The sequence below is a fragment of the Lycorma delicatula genome, chromosome 5, assembly GCF_047948215.1.
Source record: "Lycorma delicatula isolate Av1 chromosome 5, ASM4794821v1, whole genome shotgun sequence".
Classification (NCBI taxonomy): Eukaryota; Metazoa; Arthropoda; class Insecta; order Hemiptera; family Fulgoridae; genus Lycorma; species Lycorma delicatula.
Window position 1 is genome coordinate 400,445 of NC_134459.1, and position 17,561 is coordinate 418,005.

Here is a 17,561-nt window from a genome sequence, read left to right on the forward strand (position 1 = left end):
ATAATTTTCACTTACTCAGGCACTTTCTCCACTTACCACAAGAAAGACAATATTGTTTCAAGTGCAGAACTTATGAAGCCAATTAAAAAAAGCTTTAAATTGCTCATTATTTAAAGATTTCACAAATAACAAGCTTTTTCTTATATCACTGGCCTGCTGATCGGTAATCCTCTACTATGAGCTTCATTAAACCTTGCAAACGTAAGCTTATTAATTTGTTCAAATTCTTGTGAACACTCTTTTTGAGACTTTATTTCTGTTCTTAAACCACTCTTTAATGTGCTCTTGATTTTTTTTTTAATTTGTTGAATCTTCAGTTTTTCCTCATTTGTATTTACTGACTAAACTCCATTGGGAAAGGCCTTTTCACTGTCTTTATCACATTAATTCACACCTCCAGTGTTAAAAAAAGTGTTTAAAACCCTTTTGTGTTTTTCATTTGTACAGGTCGCACGGCGTAATTTGACAATTGCAGCCTATCATGCAAGGGACAGTACATTGTACATTCTACTAATATTGTCTCACATCATCGCAAGTGCGACATATATCATTGTTATAAATACAAATTAAACTAAACCACAAACATATTTATGTTATTAATTATAAACCATGATACACTGAAACTGTAAGAGATAATTTAGTGAAAGAAAATCAAAATAGATTAATTAAAATGTAATTCTAATTTGTAATAACTCTAGAAAACTTTATGAAATATAAAAAATCCATGGAAAACAAAAACTTAGATTACTGTAAAATGTTAAGTAACAGCAAATTGTGTTATTTAATTTTTACAATTTTTTAATTAAAACCTAATTTAGATACCCACATAGGTTAAATATTTCATTAACATTTGTATTCAAACTTTATGAATCCATTTCTTCCAACTCCAGATAGTATCAATGATAGAACCTCATCTTCAGTACCTCTCACTGTCATAAGTAGAAGATTCAGCAGAAAGTTGATGATTAGTTTGTCAACTTCAATATCCGTGGCACATTCTTTACATCAGAAGTAGTTTTCAATTTCAATAACTTTGTCGCAACATTTTAACTACATACTAGCTTCAATAGAAGAAACTTTTTATTCACTGAGGGCAATAATATCTGCTGCTTTAAAGTTGAAGTTTCGAACTGGCACCCACTCTTATTATTTCTCAAATTAGTTCTATTAGATTTAAATCCAGGTGGTACTGTGTGGGGGGGGGGGGGTGAGCCTAAGACCCAAATGGACCCTCTGCATTTAAAATGCTATCAAGAGAATAAGTTAAAACTGGATTTGATGCTTGTATTAACTGAAGTAACTCTTTTAATCATTGGTTTAACAAAGGAAATATTCATCTCTTTAGCCACTCTTGCACTTTTGCTTTAAGAGTTCTCATATTTGGAATTTTTCCCAATTTGCAACAATGTTACGGTATGTTAGTGAGAACTACAGAATTTGGTTTCAATTTTCCTAAAAGTTTTTTGGAAACCCATTGTTGAAAGTTCCTATCGCTCATACTATTGTGGTAGTGGCCTGTTTTTGGCTAACTGTGTATGTCAGTAAGGCATTAGGAACAAACCCATCTTTTCCTCCTGCGTGAATTATGATAACCTTTTAAAGCCTTTGGAAACTGGTGGATGAAGCCCTCACTGCTGTCATTTTCCCACAATTTAGCAGATGAATGTGAAGCTAAAATGTAACTTTCATCTCAATGTGTGATTGGTCTATTTTCTTCTCAAAATTTCTTAATGGCTTTCAAATAAAAATTCTCTTCATAGCAGTATCTGGTTTCTTTGTCAACAATATTCAGTTATTTGTTGTTTTAGTAAAAGGGTAGTAATAACTACCGGGCGATGATAATGCCCAGGCGTTTTTCGCCCACAAAAAAAAAAAAAAGATTGTAAATTGTGTAATATAAACCTTAAATTTGTTTCTCCTTCTTGCCAACAGAGATCATTTTGAAGCTTATTTTTTATTCTTTTGATAGTATGTACTGTTTTATCTGTCAAGTAAAAATTTTGATTTCTTCTGAAGCTTGAGTAATCAATTGTCAATCATTCTATGAGGTTTTTGTCTCGTGCGATTTTTATGTGGTGTACAGAAACTTGACTCACCATTTTCATTTGAAAACATGCTTTCAGCTTCCCTTTTTAAATATGTTCACACTAACAGATGCACTAGTAGCTTTACTAACATGAAACCGAACCTGTTGCTAGGGAATAAGAAAACTGTCATCTGATTTCTTAGATTTGTTGAGCTTAGCTTCTTTTTCTTCTATAAAATTTAACATGTTATTTATGATTTCTTTGCTCTGTCCATACAGTTTTTTATTTTTTAATTTGCTTTTAGTTACAGGATTCATTGTTAACAAAAAAAAGTCACTAAAATAAATTATTTTGTTTCTTGTGAATGCACTAACACTATTATGCCCTATAACAAAAAGAAACTGCAATCCGTTTTTAAAACCTATACATAATATACTTTACGAACAGAAAAAAATTATAATTCTTTAAAAAATTTTACTTAATAGATTTAAATTAAAAGCACACAAATAAATTTATTAAACTTGCCTTGTTACAGTTCAGAAGATTGTGATCATACTGTCATGTAAGAAGATACTAAATATGTAACATATTCATAAAGTAAGGGTCATCGGCTTGAATTTAAGTACAGCAGCAGGTCTGAACACAGTTTCATGCATTCAGGGCCATCTATTGGTTATTTATGAAGCCACTGCAGTTGTTCTGATGCAATAATCATTTCCCTGCCAGTGAATGCAGATCGCAAGTCCACGACAGTTGTTTCTACCGCAGTTATGAAGTGCGTGCTGTAATTCGATTTTTGTATGCAAAAAGATCTGAAACTGCTGAAATTCATCAGAAGTTGTGTCTAGTATATAGACCTACAGTAACGAGTGAAAGAAAGATTAGCCAATGGTGTTGAGACTTTAAAAATGGTTACATAAATGTGCATGACAAAGAGCGGAGTTGCAGGCCCAATATTCAGACTGATGAAATCGTTAAACAACTGAACCAAAAACTGCGATGACATCACAATTCACAAAAATGAATTTCCACGTGTTGGATGCTCCTCTATCTATATGACTATCACAGAAAAGCTTGGATATCACAAATTATGTGCAAGTTACTGAAAATGCTCACCGACCAACACAAAGAGCAAAGAATGTACAGTGGATGAGCATTTTTGGACCGCTATTGACAAGATGGAGAAGATTTGTTTTCCCACATTGTTATGAGTGATGAGACGTGGATATCGTACAACAATGCAGAATCGAAACAACAGTCAATGCAGTGGTGCCATTCAAGTTCCCCAAAACCGAAAAAGTTTAAGTAATCTCCATATTCAAGTCGAAAAATGTTGGCTACTATTTTTTGGAATGAAAAAGGCGTTATTTTGGTTGCAGCAGACATTACAACTGACATGTACTGCAAAACGCTTACCAAACTGAGATGTGTGATCCAAAATCAACAATGCTGGAGTTGTCTGGTGTAATCCTCCTTCATGACATGTGTCCTCATACCGCGCTGCCTTAACCAAAAAGAAGATTCAAGATTCGTTGGGAATTTTTTAACCATCCTTAATATAGTCTCAACCTTGCACCTAGCAAACGACTAGTTCCTCTTCTTGCATTTAAAAAAGTGGCTTAGTGGTCAATGGTTTGAAAACACAAGGAGCTCAAGACTGCCGTTATCAATTGGTTTAATTCCCAGGTGGCAAACTTCTATGCAAAGGGGCTAAAGAAACTAGTGCAGCGTTACAAAAAGGTGCTTAGAATAGAATGGTGATTATGTGGAAAAGTGAAGTAGATATGTAGTATACTAAAACTAAGTAAAACCTTTTCTCATAAGTTAATTTTTTTTTGATGATCAAATGACCCTTACTTCATGAATATGCCTCGTACTTATTAATTGTTATATGTTATAAATCCAAGCACCTACACATCTACTGTAATATGTGCTGCATAACATTAATCATACTTTAAACATAATTTAAAATGCAAATGTAGATACAGTAATTAGACAATGATGTCATTGTAAATATGATTTTATAATATTATTTATGTAAGAACAATTTATGTGTAATGCATGCGTAAAGCTCTTCAGCCTCCTGTGCAGTCCATTCCCCATCACAGCACCAATCTTCAACTTACAGTGCAGACCCAATAAACAAGTTTCATTGAAGAGAAGTGAAGGAACATGCGCAACATTTTGTTTTCATGATTCATTGCCTTATTGCAGTAGGCAACAGTCTGCCGACTTAATTCAATAAATTGCATGTGTGTTTACAATAATTGCTAATGTACAGTACACATGTACAGTCACCACTATGTAACGGTTAACTTGGAGTGATTACAATTACCACCCAACATAAAAACATGTTCCTCACTCTTAGTAATCCCCCTTACCAAATAATTGTTGTATTTATAACAAATGAATGCAACAATTTTGAAATGGAATAATCAGCTAATTCTGTATTGTACATTGTAAAATGTACTAGTGGATGACAGAATATTATCTATTGCTAATTACATGGTAAATATTTTGATAGATGATTATTACTGTAAATTTAATTAATTACTGGAAAATGGATTATCCAATTAATTCCTCAGCTAGAACTCTTTCCTCTCTCTCATAACCTATTTTCAGGGTAATTGTCACTATTATCACTGTCGCTACATAAAGAGACAATGAAAGATTCTGTCAGAGAATCTGTTAACAATACTTGGCTCAATATTCATCTTCAATTTTTTTAACCTTTTCAATGTTCCAATGTTTAACCTTTTTAAGGTTCCCAGTGTTGAGGCTTGCAACATGTTTTACCTCTGATCATACCATCTCAATTAGATTTAAATCAGGATGGTAAGGTGGAAGCCACAGAACTTGATGCCCACTTCTCTCCAACAGTTCGTCAAATAGGTATCATTTTCTGTTAACATTGTTCAAGTTAATTAGTACACACAATTGTGGTTAAAGCATTTGAGATGAAACTGGAATATGATGTTTCTGAAGCCAAACAGTCATGTCTTATTTCTTGCTTGATGACACCGGAAGTTTTTCAGACAGGTATTTATTTACAGAGCATTGTCAATAATTACTACAGACTCAAGAGGAAAGTTAGAAACTAATTCTTCTTCAACCCACTTTCAAATATTTTTTAGTATTTATGCTATCATGGTAATTACCACTTTTTGATTTGGCTGTCCAAATTAACATTACATTTGGAATCAAGTTCATTTCACCTCTGGCGTGAATTATAATTAAGCTTTCACCTTTATTTATTGGTAAATGAAGTCCTGCATCGCTGTCATCAACCCATAATTTTGTCGTTGAATGAGATGATAAAAATTAGGATTCATCTAAGTATACGATCTCCCAGTCACATTTTCTAAAATCACTGCCTGCAAATTAGAAAAAACCTTTTCTGCCTAATATAATTTTTTCTAACTATAATTTTCCTTTTATTTTCTGTTTTGCACCATTTAAAACCTAATTCCTTCAGAATTATTCTTAAGCTATTTTCATTGCCATTAAAATTAAAATTTAATTTTAATTTTCAGTTTGTTACAGAGATTGTTAAATAAATGCTTTATATAAATGCTTCAAATTTTTTAATTTTCATGCAATCATACACGTATGGATAATTTTACATACCTGTCTTTGAAGCTTTTTACATTTTACAACAGTCTTAAATTCAGCCATAATTGTTTGCATGTTAAACTACATTAAAAAGTTTGAACCATAAACCATGATAAAAAGTTTTTACAAATTATCGTATCTTACATTAATCGACCATATAACAAAATACACTACACATGTCAAAAGAACCGTACCCAGAGGCTGTACTACAGAACTGAGCTTTATGTAAAAGGAAAAGCAAAAGAGAAAGAAAAATAAAAAAAAATAATTGTTTTGTATTTGAAACACAATATCACTTGCTTAATACTGTAAACACAAAAATACATTGCTTCATAAAAAACTGTTGCATCATGTTTATGATACTAAGAGGTGACTAATCATAGTGTGCCAATGTTTCAGAGATCAATATTATGACAGTGATGAGTGGACTGATCATCCAAGCTTGCCGTTACGTGGCAGCTACTGTACTAGCTTTAATTTGATGTAGCTTATTATCAGCAGTATCCAACCACTCATTCCGCCAAGCCTTCTCTAAACATTTCAGAAAGTTTGTATGATCAGGATGAAAAATATAATGAGGACAGCTGACAGTGGCTGAATAGAAAAACTTAATCAGAACAAACCAGAATAGTTAAGCCATCTCTCTGGGTTACATCATTAGCAAAGAGTAATGTTGATTAAATAGTTCTAAAAAAATAACAGAAAGTGTAATGAAGAGAAAATAAAATTACATGAAATATAAAAGGAAGTGAAAGCCATCAGAAAGTCGACATTTTAGCTGGATCTAGAATGGCAATTGATATGGTGCAAGAGAATCTATTTCAGGACAGATAAACTGTATTTTGAACTAATAAAATGAGTTTAATGTAAAGTTTTACTTATGTTGTAGTGTATGTTCTTCTTAAGTGATGTTTTTCAACTATTATAGCCTGCAGTTTTTTTTAACGTTATGTGATTGTGTTGTATTATATTATGTGTCGTATTATATTATATTTAATTATATGAATCTTAAAAATATTATTTCAGTATATCCAATAATGTATACATTATTATTTTTTATGTATGTAATTATTTGTTATTAGCTGCCCTTTGGACCACCTCCTGTGTGTCCTGATGCTTTGAAGCAGTTGGAACAGTATTTATTGGATATAGAACAACTTCCTACGTACAACTATGAGAAATCTCATAAATTTTGGTCAAGAGAACCGCAGCTATCAACACTTTTAAATTTTTCTCCTTCGTTTGCTACAACCTTAAAAGTAAATATCTCATTTATATTATTATTTTATCTCCTTAACTCATTCTGATATATAGTCACTGGTACTGAACTGTTACCTCCTAGTCATTTTGGCTAGTTTTTTCATATTAATATTAAAATAAAATTAATATAATATTTGACTTGAAATATGATCGAAGGTCATAACTGAAATCTACTTATGTAAATAAATAAAATAAAATTGTATAAAATATAAAAATAGATATTAAAAATCTTGTGTGTGTGTGTGTGTGTGTGTGTGTGTGTATATATATATATATATATATATATATATATATAAATGAATGATGTTTGTTTGCTTGCAATGAAACTTTAGTGAGTAGTTGTGTGCACGCCCACAAAGGTTTCTGAATTAGTTTGGACCCGCTAGACAGCGCTGGGGTCGAGATGTTTTGAAAAATTGCATTTATGGTTCGATTTGGCTCATATTTAGAATATATATTAGTTACATGAAAATAAATATTTTTGTGAAAAATGGAAAAAGGGAAGATGTGGAAAAGAGTGAGGTTAAATTTTGTGAAGTTCCATAATGTTCACTCCTTTAATGTTTTCTCAAACTTTTATTTGAATTCATTTAGTGTATGTATATACTCAAAACTAGCAATGGTGAAGCATTGCCAGGTCAGCTAGTATTAATAATATTAATAAAATGTTGAATACTCAAAGTGCTGTCAAGAAATCTTTTCATCGTAAAATTATTACACTTAATACGTGAAATACACATTCATCTAATACACACTATGTATTAAAAATATATTTGGTTAAAATTTATCTTCATGATAAATTTATATACCAGTGATAGTGATAAGAAATGTGGTTAATGACCGTACTAATTGGCACATTACCTAATATATGTTTAACTCAATATGTTGCACTTCAGAATAAGACTGATGTGAGAACTTCTTGAAATCGTTCTTGCTTCTTACTCTGTATCTGGTGATTAATATTTTTAAATGCAATATATATAAAATTGGAAACATGTCAATGTACCATCTGAACAATTACATTTTCTTAAAGTAAAAATTAGATTTTCTATCTTTAACCTTCAACCTTTAACCTTCTCTGGTCTTAGCTGAAAAGATAGGAAATTCCATGTTTACTTTTGGTTAATGGATTTAATATTTCTTCTATATTACAAAATTATTAATTATAACATTATGTAATGTGCTACATGAATATTTGTTGTTGTTTTAATATAGCATAATTTTACGTGTGAATTGTGAATCTGAATCATTGAGACCAGTATAAGTAATGGTTGAAAAAAAAAATCATAAATAATTTTTATGTGTTTTCTACACAATGACACTACCTGTTTAAAATTTTCACTTTTCATCACCATCCCAACTGTAATCAATATAGAAAAGTTTTATTAAATCTGTGAGAATAGTAATTGTTAATTAACAACAGTTTGTTGTATTACATTAACTCTGAAGCTTTATTATACTAGGTGTCCCAAAAGTCGCTTGACCAAGAAATCTATTCGTAAAAGATTTGCTGAGTTGGATATTGCTCATGGTAATGTGCATTGTATTTTTAAAGCATTGAAACTAAAAGCTTATCATTCACTATTGCATCAAAGTTTTACAGAAGATGGCTTTAACAGGCGTCTTGAGTTTTATTAATGGTTTGTAATACGCTGTAAGGCATAGCCTAACATTAAAAATCATATTTTGTGGACGAATGAAACTTTCTTTAAACTATATATCAATCGTCATAATTGTGTGTACTGGATTGACACAAGGTACTTGAGGTACTAAATATTCCAGGCATCAATGTATGGGCTGGTGTATGGAGTGATGAAATTGTTGGTTCGTACGTTTTCAGTGGCACTGTAAGTGGCGATTCTTACCTTGAAATGTTACAAGAAGTAGTTTTACCTTAGCTACAAAATAATCCTTTGTTTGAAAATATAATTTAATTTTTAAAATCTTTAAAATCATCACATATTTACAAATTTTTTGTGAATATTTGATAAGTTATTTTCTCAAATCGGTAATAATTTTAGTTTTCAGTAGTAATTTTCTCAAATCAGTTTTCAATTTTTTTAATAGTTATATATATTTATTTATAAGTTTACCATAGATTACATTTCTAATCTTATAATCTGGTCTCCTTGTTTTGTATATAAATGAGAAAGAATAGTTACATTATTCTCAATATGTTATATGAACATAGAAGAAAATGTTCTCTTGAACAAATTATTTCTTGCACAGATTATTTCAAGTTTGTTATTATTGTTTAAAAAACAGCAAAATAAAATGCTATATTTTTGCTCATAAATGAAAATACATGAAGTTCAATGACATATAGATTGGTAGTGATCCAGACTCACAGGGAAGACAAAAGTTTACTTGAATATTTGTTTGGAACAAATCACGTGGGTGTGTATGATTCTTAATTTTTGAGATTCTAATTATTGTAAAAACGTTAATCATTTTTTCACTTATACTATTTCAAATCCTCTTTTTGTTTATTTGTTAATGAACAAAATAATTTAGATTATTGGATTAGATAAGTAGATAACTGTTACAGCAAATGTATTAAAAGTAACCTTTTCTTTATTGCATTGCATCTTAAAATGTTGACATATTGAAGTTGTTTATTAGTATTATTATTATTATTCTAGTACTTGTTTATTATCTCACCGCCATTTTTTTTATGCAACTTCATTTCATGAGAAAATGAGTATAACATGTATTTAATGTAGAAAAGAAGTACATTTTTTTAATGAAAAATAAGAAATACAAAACACTTTAGATTACGTTCACTCTGTGTTTGACAAATCATATGTATATCAGTGTAAAATGGTAACCTAACCAAACATAACTACGCTTGCTTCGCTTATCTAATTAATGAGCTTAGCGAGTGAACAAACAACCTACGCCCACTTTGCTTGCTAACAGACATATTTTTTTCTTTTAATACATTGTAATAATAAATTTATTACTTTGTTTTTTGACAAAGAAATTGCATAAAAAAAACTGGCGGTTTGATAACAAACAAGTACCATTATTTTATTAATACTAAAGAAATTTTTAGTTAAAGATAAATATTAAAATCTTTTTTTGTATTAAAATTTCAGCCTGAACGTGACCCAAAAACAGGGGAATTGCTAAGATTCAAAGAGGTATTTGTGACTGATTTTGGTGATGTTGACGAGTTTAATGATAAAAGTAGTAGTAATCCTGCTAATAATGAAATATCAATTGATTTTGAAAATTGTTAGTATAATTTAACTAAATAAAACTATTTGTGCATGCATATACATTGTTAGTAAATTAGTTTTTAGTCGTTTTGTTAGTTATTTAAGTTTACATTAATAAATATTTAATTTAAACTAAGAAAAAAAGAGTTGATAGATTGACTATTATATTTTTAGAAAAAAATTGCTCTTTCTGCAGTTTATTCATTGACATTAAAATTACTTTACAAAGTGATGTGTACATTATTACAATTTAAAAAAAAAAATTAATTATTAATGTTGGTAAATTTGTTTTAAATTTACTTTTTTATTTTTATTTATATATATAAATATATATATATATATATTTTTTTGTAATTAATTTGTATTGATTGCTACATTAATTTTTCTGAAATAAATATCAACAGCATCAAGTGAAATCAAATCATCAGTATTTAATATCATCATCTGAGGGAACTGATTTATTAGATTTGGCTTTAGTCATCAGTTTTTTTAGCTGTTTTCACATCCCTCAACTTCAGCATGCTGTTCTTTTTGAGACATTTTAAATATTTTGGAACTATCACATTGTAAGGATGCAGTTTATGTTACACGTGGACCCAAAAAATTACTACTATTTTTTTATTTTATAAATACAAATATAAATTTAAATCATTTTATTTCTGATGTGTTGTTAACCCCTTTAACAAGACATATTTTGGTTTTATCTTAAATATGGATAACATTTTAGTATTGTTTGTTATTAGTACTACTTTATAAAGGCATTAATCTGAAACAGTCATTTGTTTTTTAAGAAATTGGATTCTGTTTTGCAGATGGTGAGAATTACTCTATTGCCAATATAGTATTTTCAGCTAAATCAGTTAAAAAAATGGAAAAGGAGTCCATTATTATTATATAAGTATTCAGTATTATTGTAGTTATTTTTTATTATTAAAATATTTGAAGTAATAATTTTTAAGTTAGTTGAATTATGTTTATCTTACCTGAATAAATTGGGTTATTTTTATTATGTTTAAACCTTTTATCAAACTTCTTATATTATTATTTTGTGTTGAGTATAATGCATATGAAATTTAGTGATATGACAAAACAAGAAAATTAAGCTGTGTATGGTAATCTATCGATAGTGTCATTGATTTATTTCAAACAAACCCTATTAATCGGTTTATTATAATTTTGGGAAAAGTACCTAAGTTTCTTTCCCTGTATTAATAGATACTTTTATTTGAGAAATAGGTTATATATTTTGGGACCTGGTAATTGCTGAAATTGTCAAGTTTTAGGCTTTCTTATTAAAGAAATGTTTTGGTTATTTTAGTCAGTTTGGATGATTTGATATTACAATCCATTGTAATTTTATTTACATATATCAAAATGGATGAAGATACAGAAATAAGAAATAGAGAATATCATTACATTTGGCTCCTTAGTATTCAATATAGGAGGTTCATTTTCACATAATTTTATTCCTAAGATGCATTTATGTAGAATGTATTAAGAATTTTTATTAACGTTCTACACTATATCTTTTTCCTTGGCATTGAAAATTGATAATGTATTATATACACAAAAGTTAAAATGTTTTATTTATATGTATGCAGTTAGAATAGAAAATAATGGCATTGTATGGACATAATGTTATGTCCATGTTATGTTATGTTATGTTTTTGACATAATGATTAAAGTAAGTGAAGTTATACTCAAATGCCTATTTTTAACTAGTAAAAGAAATTTCAAACATTATTTTGCTGGAAGAAAATAAAAAACTTTTTTAAATTTTAAACTAAAACAGGTAGATCATTTTGGATTTTTACTCTTAAAATTATCCAAGTTATCATTTTACATTTTTTTAAATTTAAACAATTTTATAGATATCAAAAATAACTAGATGATGGCATATTATCTTCACTTTGAAGTTAATGGTTTAGCGCTGATTTTTTATTCTATTATTCTGAATATATCAAAATATAAAATAAGTTATATACATTAGCTTAAAATAATATATATAATCATAATATAAAATTACTGCCGAGGTGTCATTTTGTACTAACAAGAATTTTGTAAAAATATTGTTAAGAAAAAAGTAATTTTATTAAATACTGTGAAATCTTATTCACGCTTCGCGTATTCGCAATTTCATTATTCACGGTGTAATATTTTGCGATGTCTTTTCTATATTCACGGCTAAAATTTTCCATATTTGCATACATTACAATATGTAGTGACAAAAAATCAAAATATTAAAAGATTTAATGGCGCAGGTACAATGTGAAACGTGAAGAGGTACAAGATACGATCTCTGAAAATCAGTTACCCAAGGCAGTAAACTATCGCGTGATCTTATCCAGTTTTTTATAGATCCATCTTAGAATAGAAGCTTAAGCTTTAAGCGCAGATTTGAAGACGCCATGCAAGAATACACAGAACTTCACGTGGATTTAAAAACAAGAACAAGACTAGGAAAAATTACAAATTTTTATAAATATAATCCAAAATACTGTAGGTTAGTTTTGTAAATTTCCTTTACAGTAATTTTAGTTTTAGTGTACTGTAGTACTGTTTTTTTTTTGTTTTTTTTTTTACTTTTTTAAGGCAGTTACTGAGTACAATTTGAACATGTAACACAGTTTTCTAATACAGTACATACTGTACGTACTGTAGTGAGTTTTTAAAATAAATAGTTTGGTAAGCTTAGAGTAAATTAAGAAATATACTGTATTTTGTTAAACACTTTTTGTGTAGTGTACCTATGTATTGTACTAAACCAGTGCTTATAATTAATTTTGCCGTCTGTATTTTATCAGTAACATCACCCTAAGAAAGTACACATGAATTTTTTTCATTTAACATAGAACTTAACCATTCTTCCTTAAATGAGTATTAGTTCTGGTTCTATATTTGTTTTCTGTATTCACAGCATTTTTACAGTCCCTTAACCCCACAAAATAAGGAGATGTTACTGTACAGTGCTTCTTGAGTTTGGACACAAAGGGAATATGACAAGACTCTTTGTTAAAGGCGCACCTGCAATATAACTGTTATATTGCTGGATCTTGTTGGTTGTATAAAATACTTTCTTTCATTTTGTAATAAATACAAATAATTTTTTGTATTGACATTCTTTGTGTGGTTTTAAGATGATTTTATACATAAAATTACTCTTCAGTTAAAGTGTAGTAGTAATAATAATAATGATAATAATAATAATAAAAGACTACTTATTAATTTATACTAATTAACAAAGCACATTATGCGAACACATTTAAAAAATAATGAGATATTATACTGCATACGGTATTTATTCAAAATGAATGTTGTATTATTTTTATAACATGTAATTACTTACATGTTACAAAAGACTTGCAAGTTATGGGTGATCTGTACAAAATAGAAAAACTTTTCAAATTCTTGAGTTCTGTTGGGCTTTTTTTTAAAGTTACTTTATTTTAATTTTGCACTCCATCGTTACATATTGATAATTCTTAGTGTAATTTTTGTTTATATACTATGCAGTTTTAAGAGTAAAATGATTGTGCTAGACAGAAAAAAGGGAAATTCAATGGACATAACTATAAATGGTAGAAAAATAGAAAGGGTAAAAACGTTTACTTATTTGGGAGCAGTTTTTTAGAGTAGAGTACAGAAGACTAGTGGATTTTATCAGAGTGTAAGAAGTCTGGTCTGGAACAAAGAGATACCTTTGCAGTGTAAGAGTATCATATATAAACCATACTTTGTAATAATTCTTACCTATGTGGCAGAAACCTTGACAGATGGCAAAAAGATGTATGATCAAGTACAGGCAGCAGAAATGAAATTCAAGAGCATCATGCTAGAGAAGACAAGAAGAGAAGGAGCAGTACGATTAGAGAGGAACTGATATTGGGAAGCCTTGTCAAGTCAATTGGAAGATCAAAGCTCAAGTGGTTTGGACATTTTGAAAGGATGGATGAGGAAAGATTACCAAACAAAATGATGCATGTAAATGAAACAGGTAGAAGACCAAGGGGTAGATTAAGAATGAAATGGATAAATGATGGAGAAAGTACATAAGGGAGGGGATATAATGAGAATATTGGAAGAGAGATGAGATTGTTGAAGAGAGATGAGATGAAGGCCTAACCCAATGAAACTTGTATTAAAGGAACTGAAAATGTCAAAATTAAGATTTTCATAGTCTGGAGCAGTTTGATATTCTATTGCTGGTTTCCTAGATAATAAGATAATAATAAATCTGAATAAAAAAATAAAATAAAAAACCTTTCAAGTTTATAAGAAGCTTTTTGAAACATTTTTAAATTTCCATCTTATAAAAAAGATTCTTGTATACACTGTAGTTTTAACATCCAATAACTTTTGTGTGTTAACACTACATTTCTTTAATTACTTTGTAAAATATGATTGAATTTAGTTGTAGCTTTTTCATTAAATTGATATATTAACTTTGAACCATTTGATAGCTGTTGCTGATCCATGAAGCAATTTTTGAGGTGTGGGAAATTAGTTGATTCATTGTTTTTATCTCTAAGAGGTGTCCATTTTCTGCTAATGTAAGAAATTTGCAAAAATATTTTTTAGAAAAAATATTATTGAATATATATTGCTCATTTCATCATTCTTAATTTTTATGATGTACCTATTTGTTAGTGACAGTATCTAACAACTGTTCCACAACAAAAGATATTAAATCTGATTCTCCAAGTGTTTTTTTTTCCATTAATTTGAAATAACTGTATGTGTTTACTGACTGAATCATTATTTTTTACTGAAGCAGAAAAATTCAGTTTTCATTTTCGATTGAATCCATTCTTTTCTCATATAATTTCAAAGCAGAATTTTCTTTTTCTCTCAATATAAGGCTTTATTTCTTCATTAAAGAAATTACAAGCAATGGTAACCATATTTATCCACAGTATATTAGGGAAGCACTGTATTACTACATCGCTGGGCATACCAGAGTTGTTAGGGAACTTAGGAGAGTAAACTCCTTCTTTGATTTGTGAGTCACCTAGAGGACTCGCATAGATTGAACAATTGTCACTGACTTCCTTCGATTCCTCGCCCAGCATAGGATGACCAAGGGGATTTAGTAGAGTAGGAACCCGGGTGGCTAGGATCTGCCTGGACAGATTGATTAGCTGAAGATAGGTACTTTGGCGGCGAGCCATGTTTAGTTAGATCTGAGATGATTATAAATTATAGCTAAATTAAGCTGTCGGCAGAATGGCGACTGCACTGCTGAGAGCGTGGATCCCATGCAGCCGTGAGGTGTAACGGCATCTCTACGATGGTGAGGTGAATGTCATAAGGGACTCTGCAATGGAGCTGAGTGGAAACAGGAGGTCTGTCCGCCTCTCCCTTGTAGACCAGACCGGAGTCCACAATTTAACCTAAGTCGGGGGTATGAACTAAGTTGAGTTCGGTAAGAGAATTTAGGACTAAATTTTGTTGTTGTGATCAACATTTTTGATGGTATGTTGTGTTTAAACTTGCCTCAAAAATTGAGACATTCACGAAATTGGCTCAATAAAAGTAGAAGTAGGTGCTGGGTTCGTGCTTCCACGAACTCGGTTAGCTAGTTTAGAGGGATATGATGTAGGACATTCAAGAAGTCCGGACAAGGCCTACAGTGAAGGCAGTAAGCTGAGTTAATAAATCACTGATGCAAATGTCTATCGTGGCATTTACATCGGTGGCATCCCAATAAGGCCAGGCTTATTACTATGAGATGTAAAAAGTCAGAGGGCAATAGACGACTCCCATTAAAGGCCACCAGGGCTAGAAATGGGGGCTATTAAAGGCCACAGGGGGTGTGGCGACCGGAACATCACTAGGTGGGTGTGTCTTCCCCTATGGGATTGGGATGTATAATACATCATTAAATTACTAAGATTTGGGATTCAGTTGATTTCAGTTTTTTGTATGTATTTTCTAATCTTGTAAGTGTTTTTGTAAACTGAAGGTGAGATTTATAAATTGATGATTGTCAGAGCTCCTTCCTTTATACATCTCTTAATTAGTTAATTTGTCTCAGTGTAAAAAGTTAAAAAATTATTGTGCATTGAAGTTTTAAATTCCTATCCTCATGTTATGTGATTTTTTTTTATGAAAGTTCTGTGTTATAAGCGAAATTTTTTTTTTGTGTTATAATTGTGTTTAATATATTTCAATATTTAGTGGTTTATTTTTATGTTTCATGAAACAGTGATGAGCACTCCTCCTGGTATGAAGTGTGGATGTGACTTTAATGTAGTAGATACACAGCAGTTCCCTGTACTTCCGGCTAAGAAAAATGTTATTAATTTGACAAACATTTTACAAGTAGAAGATTCACTGGGTTTAACTATACAAGAGAAGAAAAAAGATGTTAAGAAAGAAGAAATAAAAGAAACTAAACAAAAACCTGTTGCTAAAGTTGTTAACATTGATACTGAAGAACAGGAAGAAGTTATTCCAGTAGTAAGTTTTCTTTTGTTAATGTTAAAGAGTTATCTTTTCAGAAATTCTAATTTCAAGCCCCTTTTTATGTGTGTGGGGGGGGGGGTGAGCATGTTCTCATGCACATGCATGCATGTGCAAACTTATGCACTTCATTTCTGCATTTTTTATAATCCAATACAGCAGACTAAAGTTTGCTTGTGTAGTAATATGATATATGACATTTATAGCATGTGAAAATGCCAAGGCTGATGAGAATTCTAACTGAAAGTTAATTCATAAACTCACTTTTAAATTTGAGAAAATCTGTTGTGAACATAGCATTTGTGATATTGCTGGAAATTGTTATTACTAACAAACAGATGAAACAGTTACTATTTAAAGTACAAGAAAGGTTTTTTTTATGAGTAGAGAAGTGAAAATAAGAAACTGCAGTGTACAATTTTATGATGTTATATTTGTGAAAGTTTTTGAAAATTGAATCTTTCTTCAATCGTTATTATGTAAATGATGAAGAAACAGAAAACCAACATTCAAGTTGATTTTCCACTACATCAGAAGCATCCCTAAAGTTCTTGATGAGTAATAGAAACATGCTACAAAGTGCATAGAGATTCATTGCAAAATGAATTCTTGTATGAATGGAATGTTACTTTGTACTTGCATAGTGTAAATTTTCTAAATCTTGACTGTTAATTGTGGTTAACAATTTTTCTGCCACATTTTGACATGTTTTGTTTAGAATTAGGTCAGATTTCCTAAACTGTTAATGTTAGTTGACTAGGTTTTCTCAGAATAAAATTTTCTACAAAATTTTGTTTACTTGCAATTTGATGAAGTTATTGCTTTGTCAAACCTAAAAAATTTTATTTTGCGACACAATTTTTTTGTGTTTTGCAATAGTTTTATAAAAAATTACAAGAAATTCCGTTCTAGGACCTGTTTTATTAATTTTTCTGATTATAAACTATTAAACCATCAAATCTATCACTCAATTTCAGTT

At 29.9% G+C, this 17,561-nt stretch overlaps 1 protein-coding gene across 2 annotated transcripts in view; it reads left to right on the top strand.

Moving 5' to 3' along the window:
- LOC142324613 (superkiller complex protein 2-like) overlaps window positions 1-17,561 on the top strand; it is a 154,020-nt gene that overhangs the window by 103,566 nt on the left and 32,893 nt on the right. For both annotated transcript variants that reach the window (XR_012756347.1, XM_075365468.1), the window contains 3 exons: window positions 6,722-6,898; window positions 9,998-10,136; window positions 16,326-16,579. Coding sequence is in view for 1 of the 2 variants with exons in the window: in XM_075365468.1 (XP_075221583.1) it covers window positions 6,722-6,898; window positions 9,998-10,136; window positions 16,326-16,579 (570 nt within the window). In the remaining variant the exon portion in view is untranslated. The remainder of the gene's footprint in view (window positions 1-6,721; window positions 6,899-9,997; window positions 10,137-16,325; window positions 16,580-17,561) is intronic.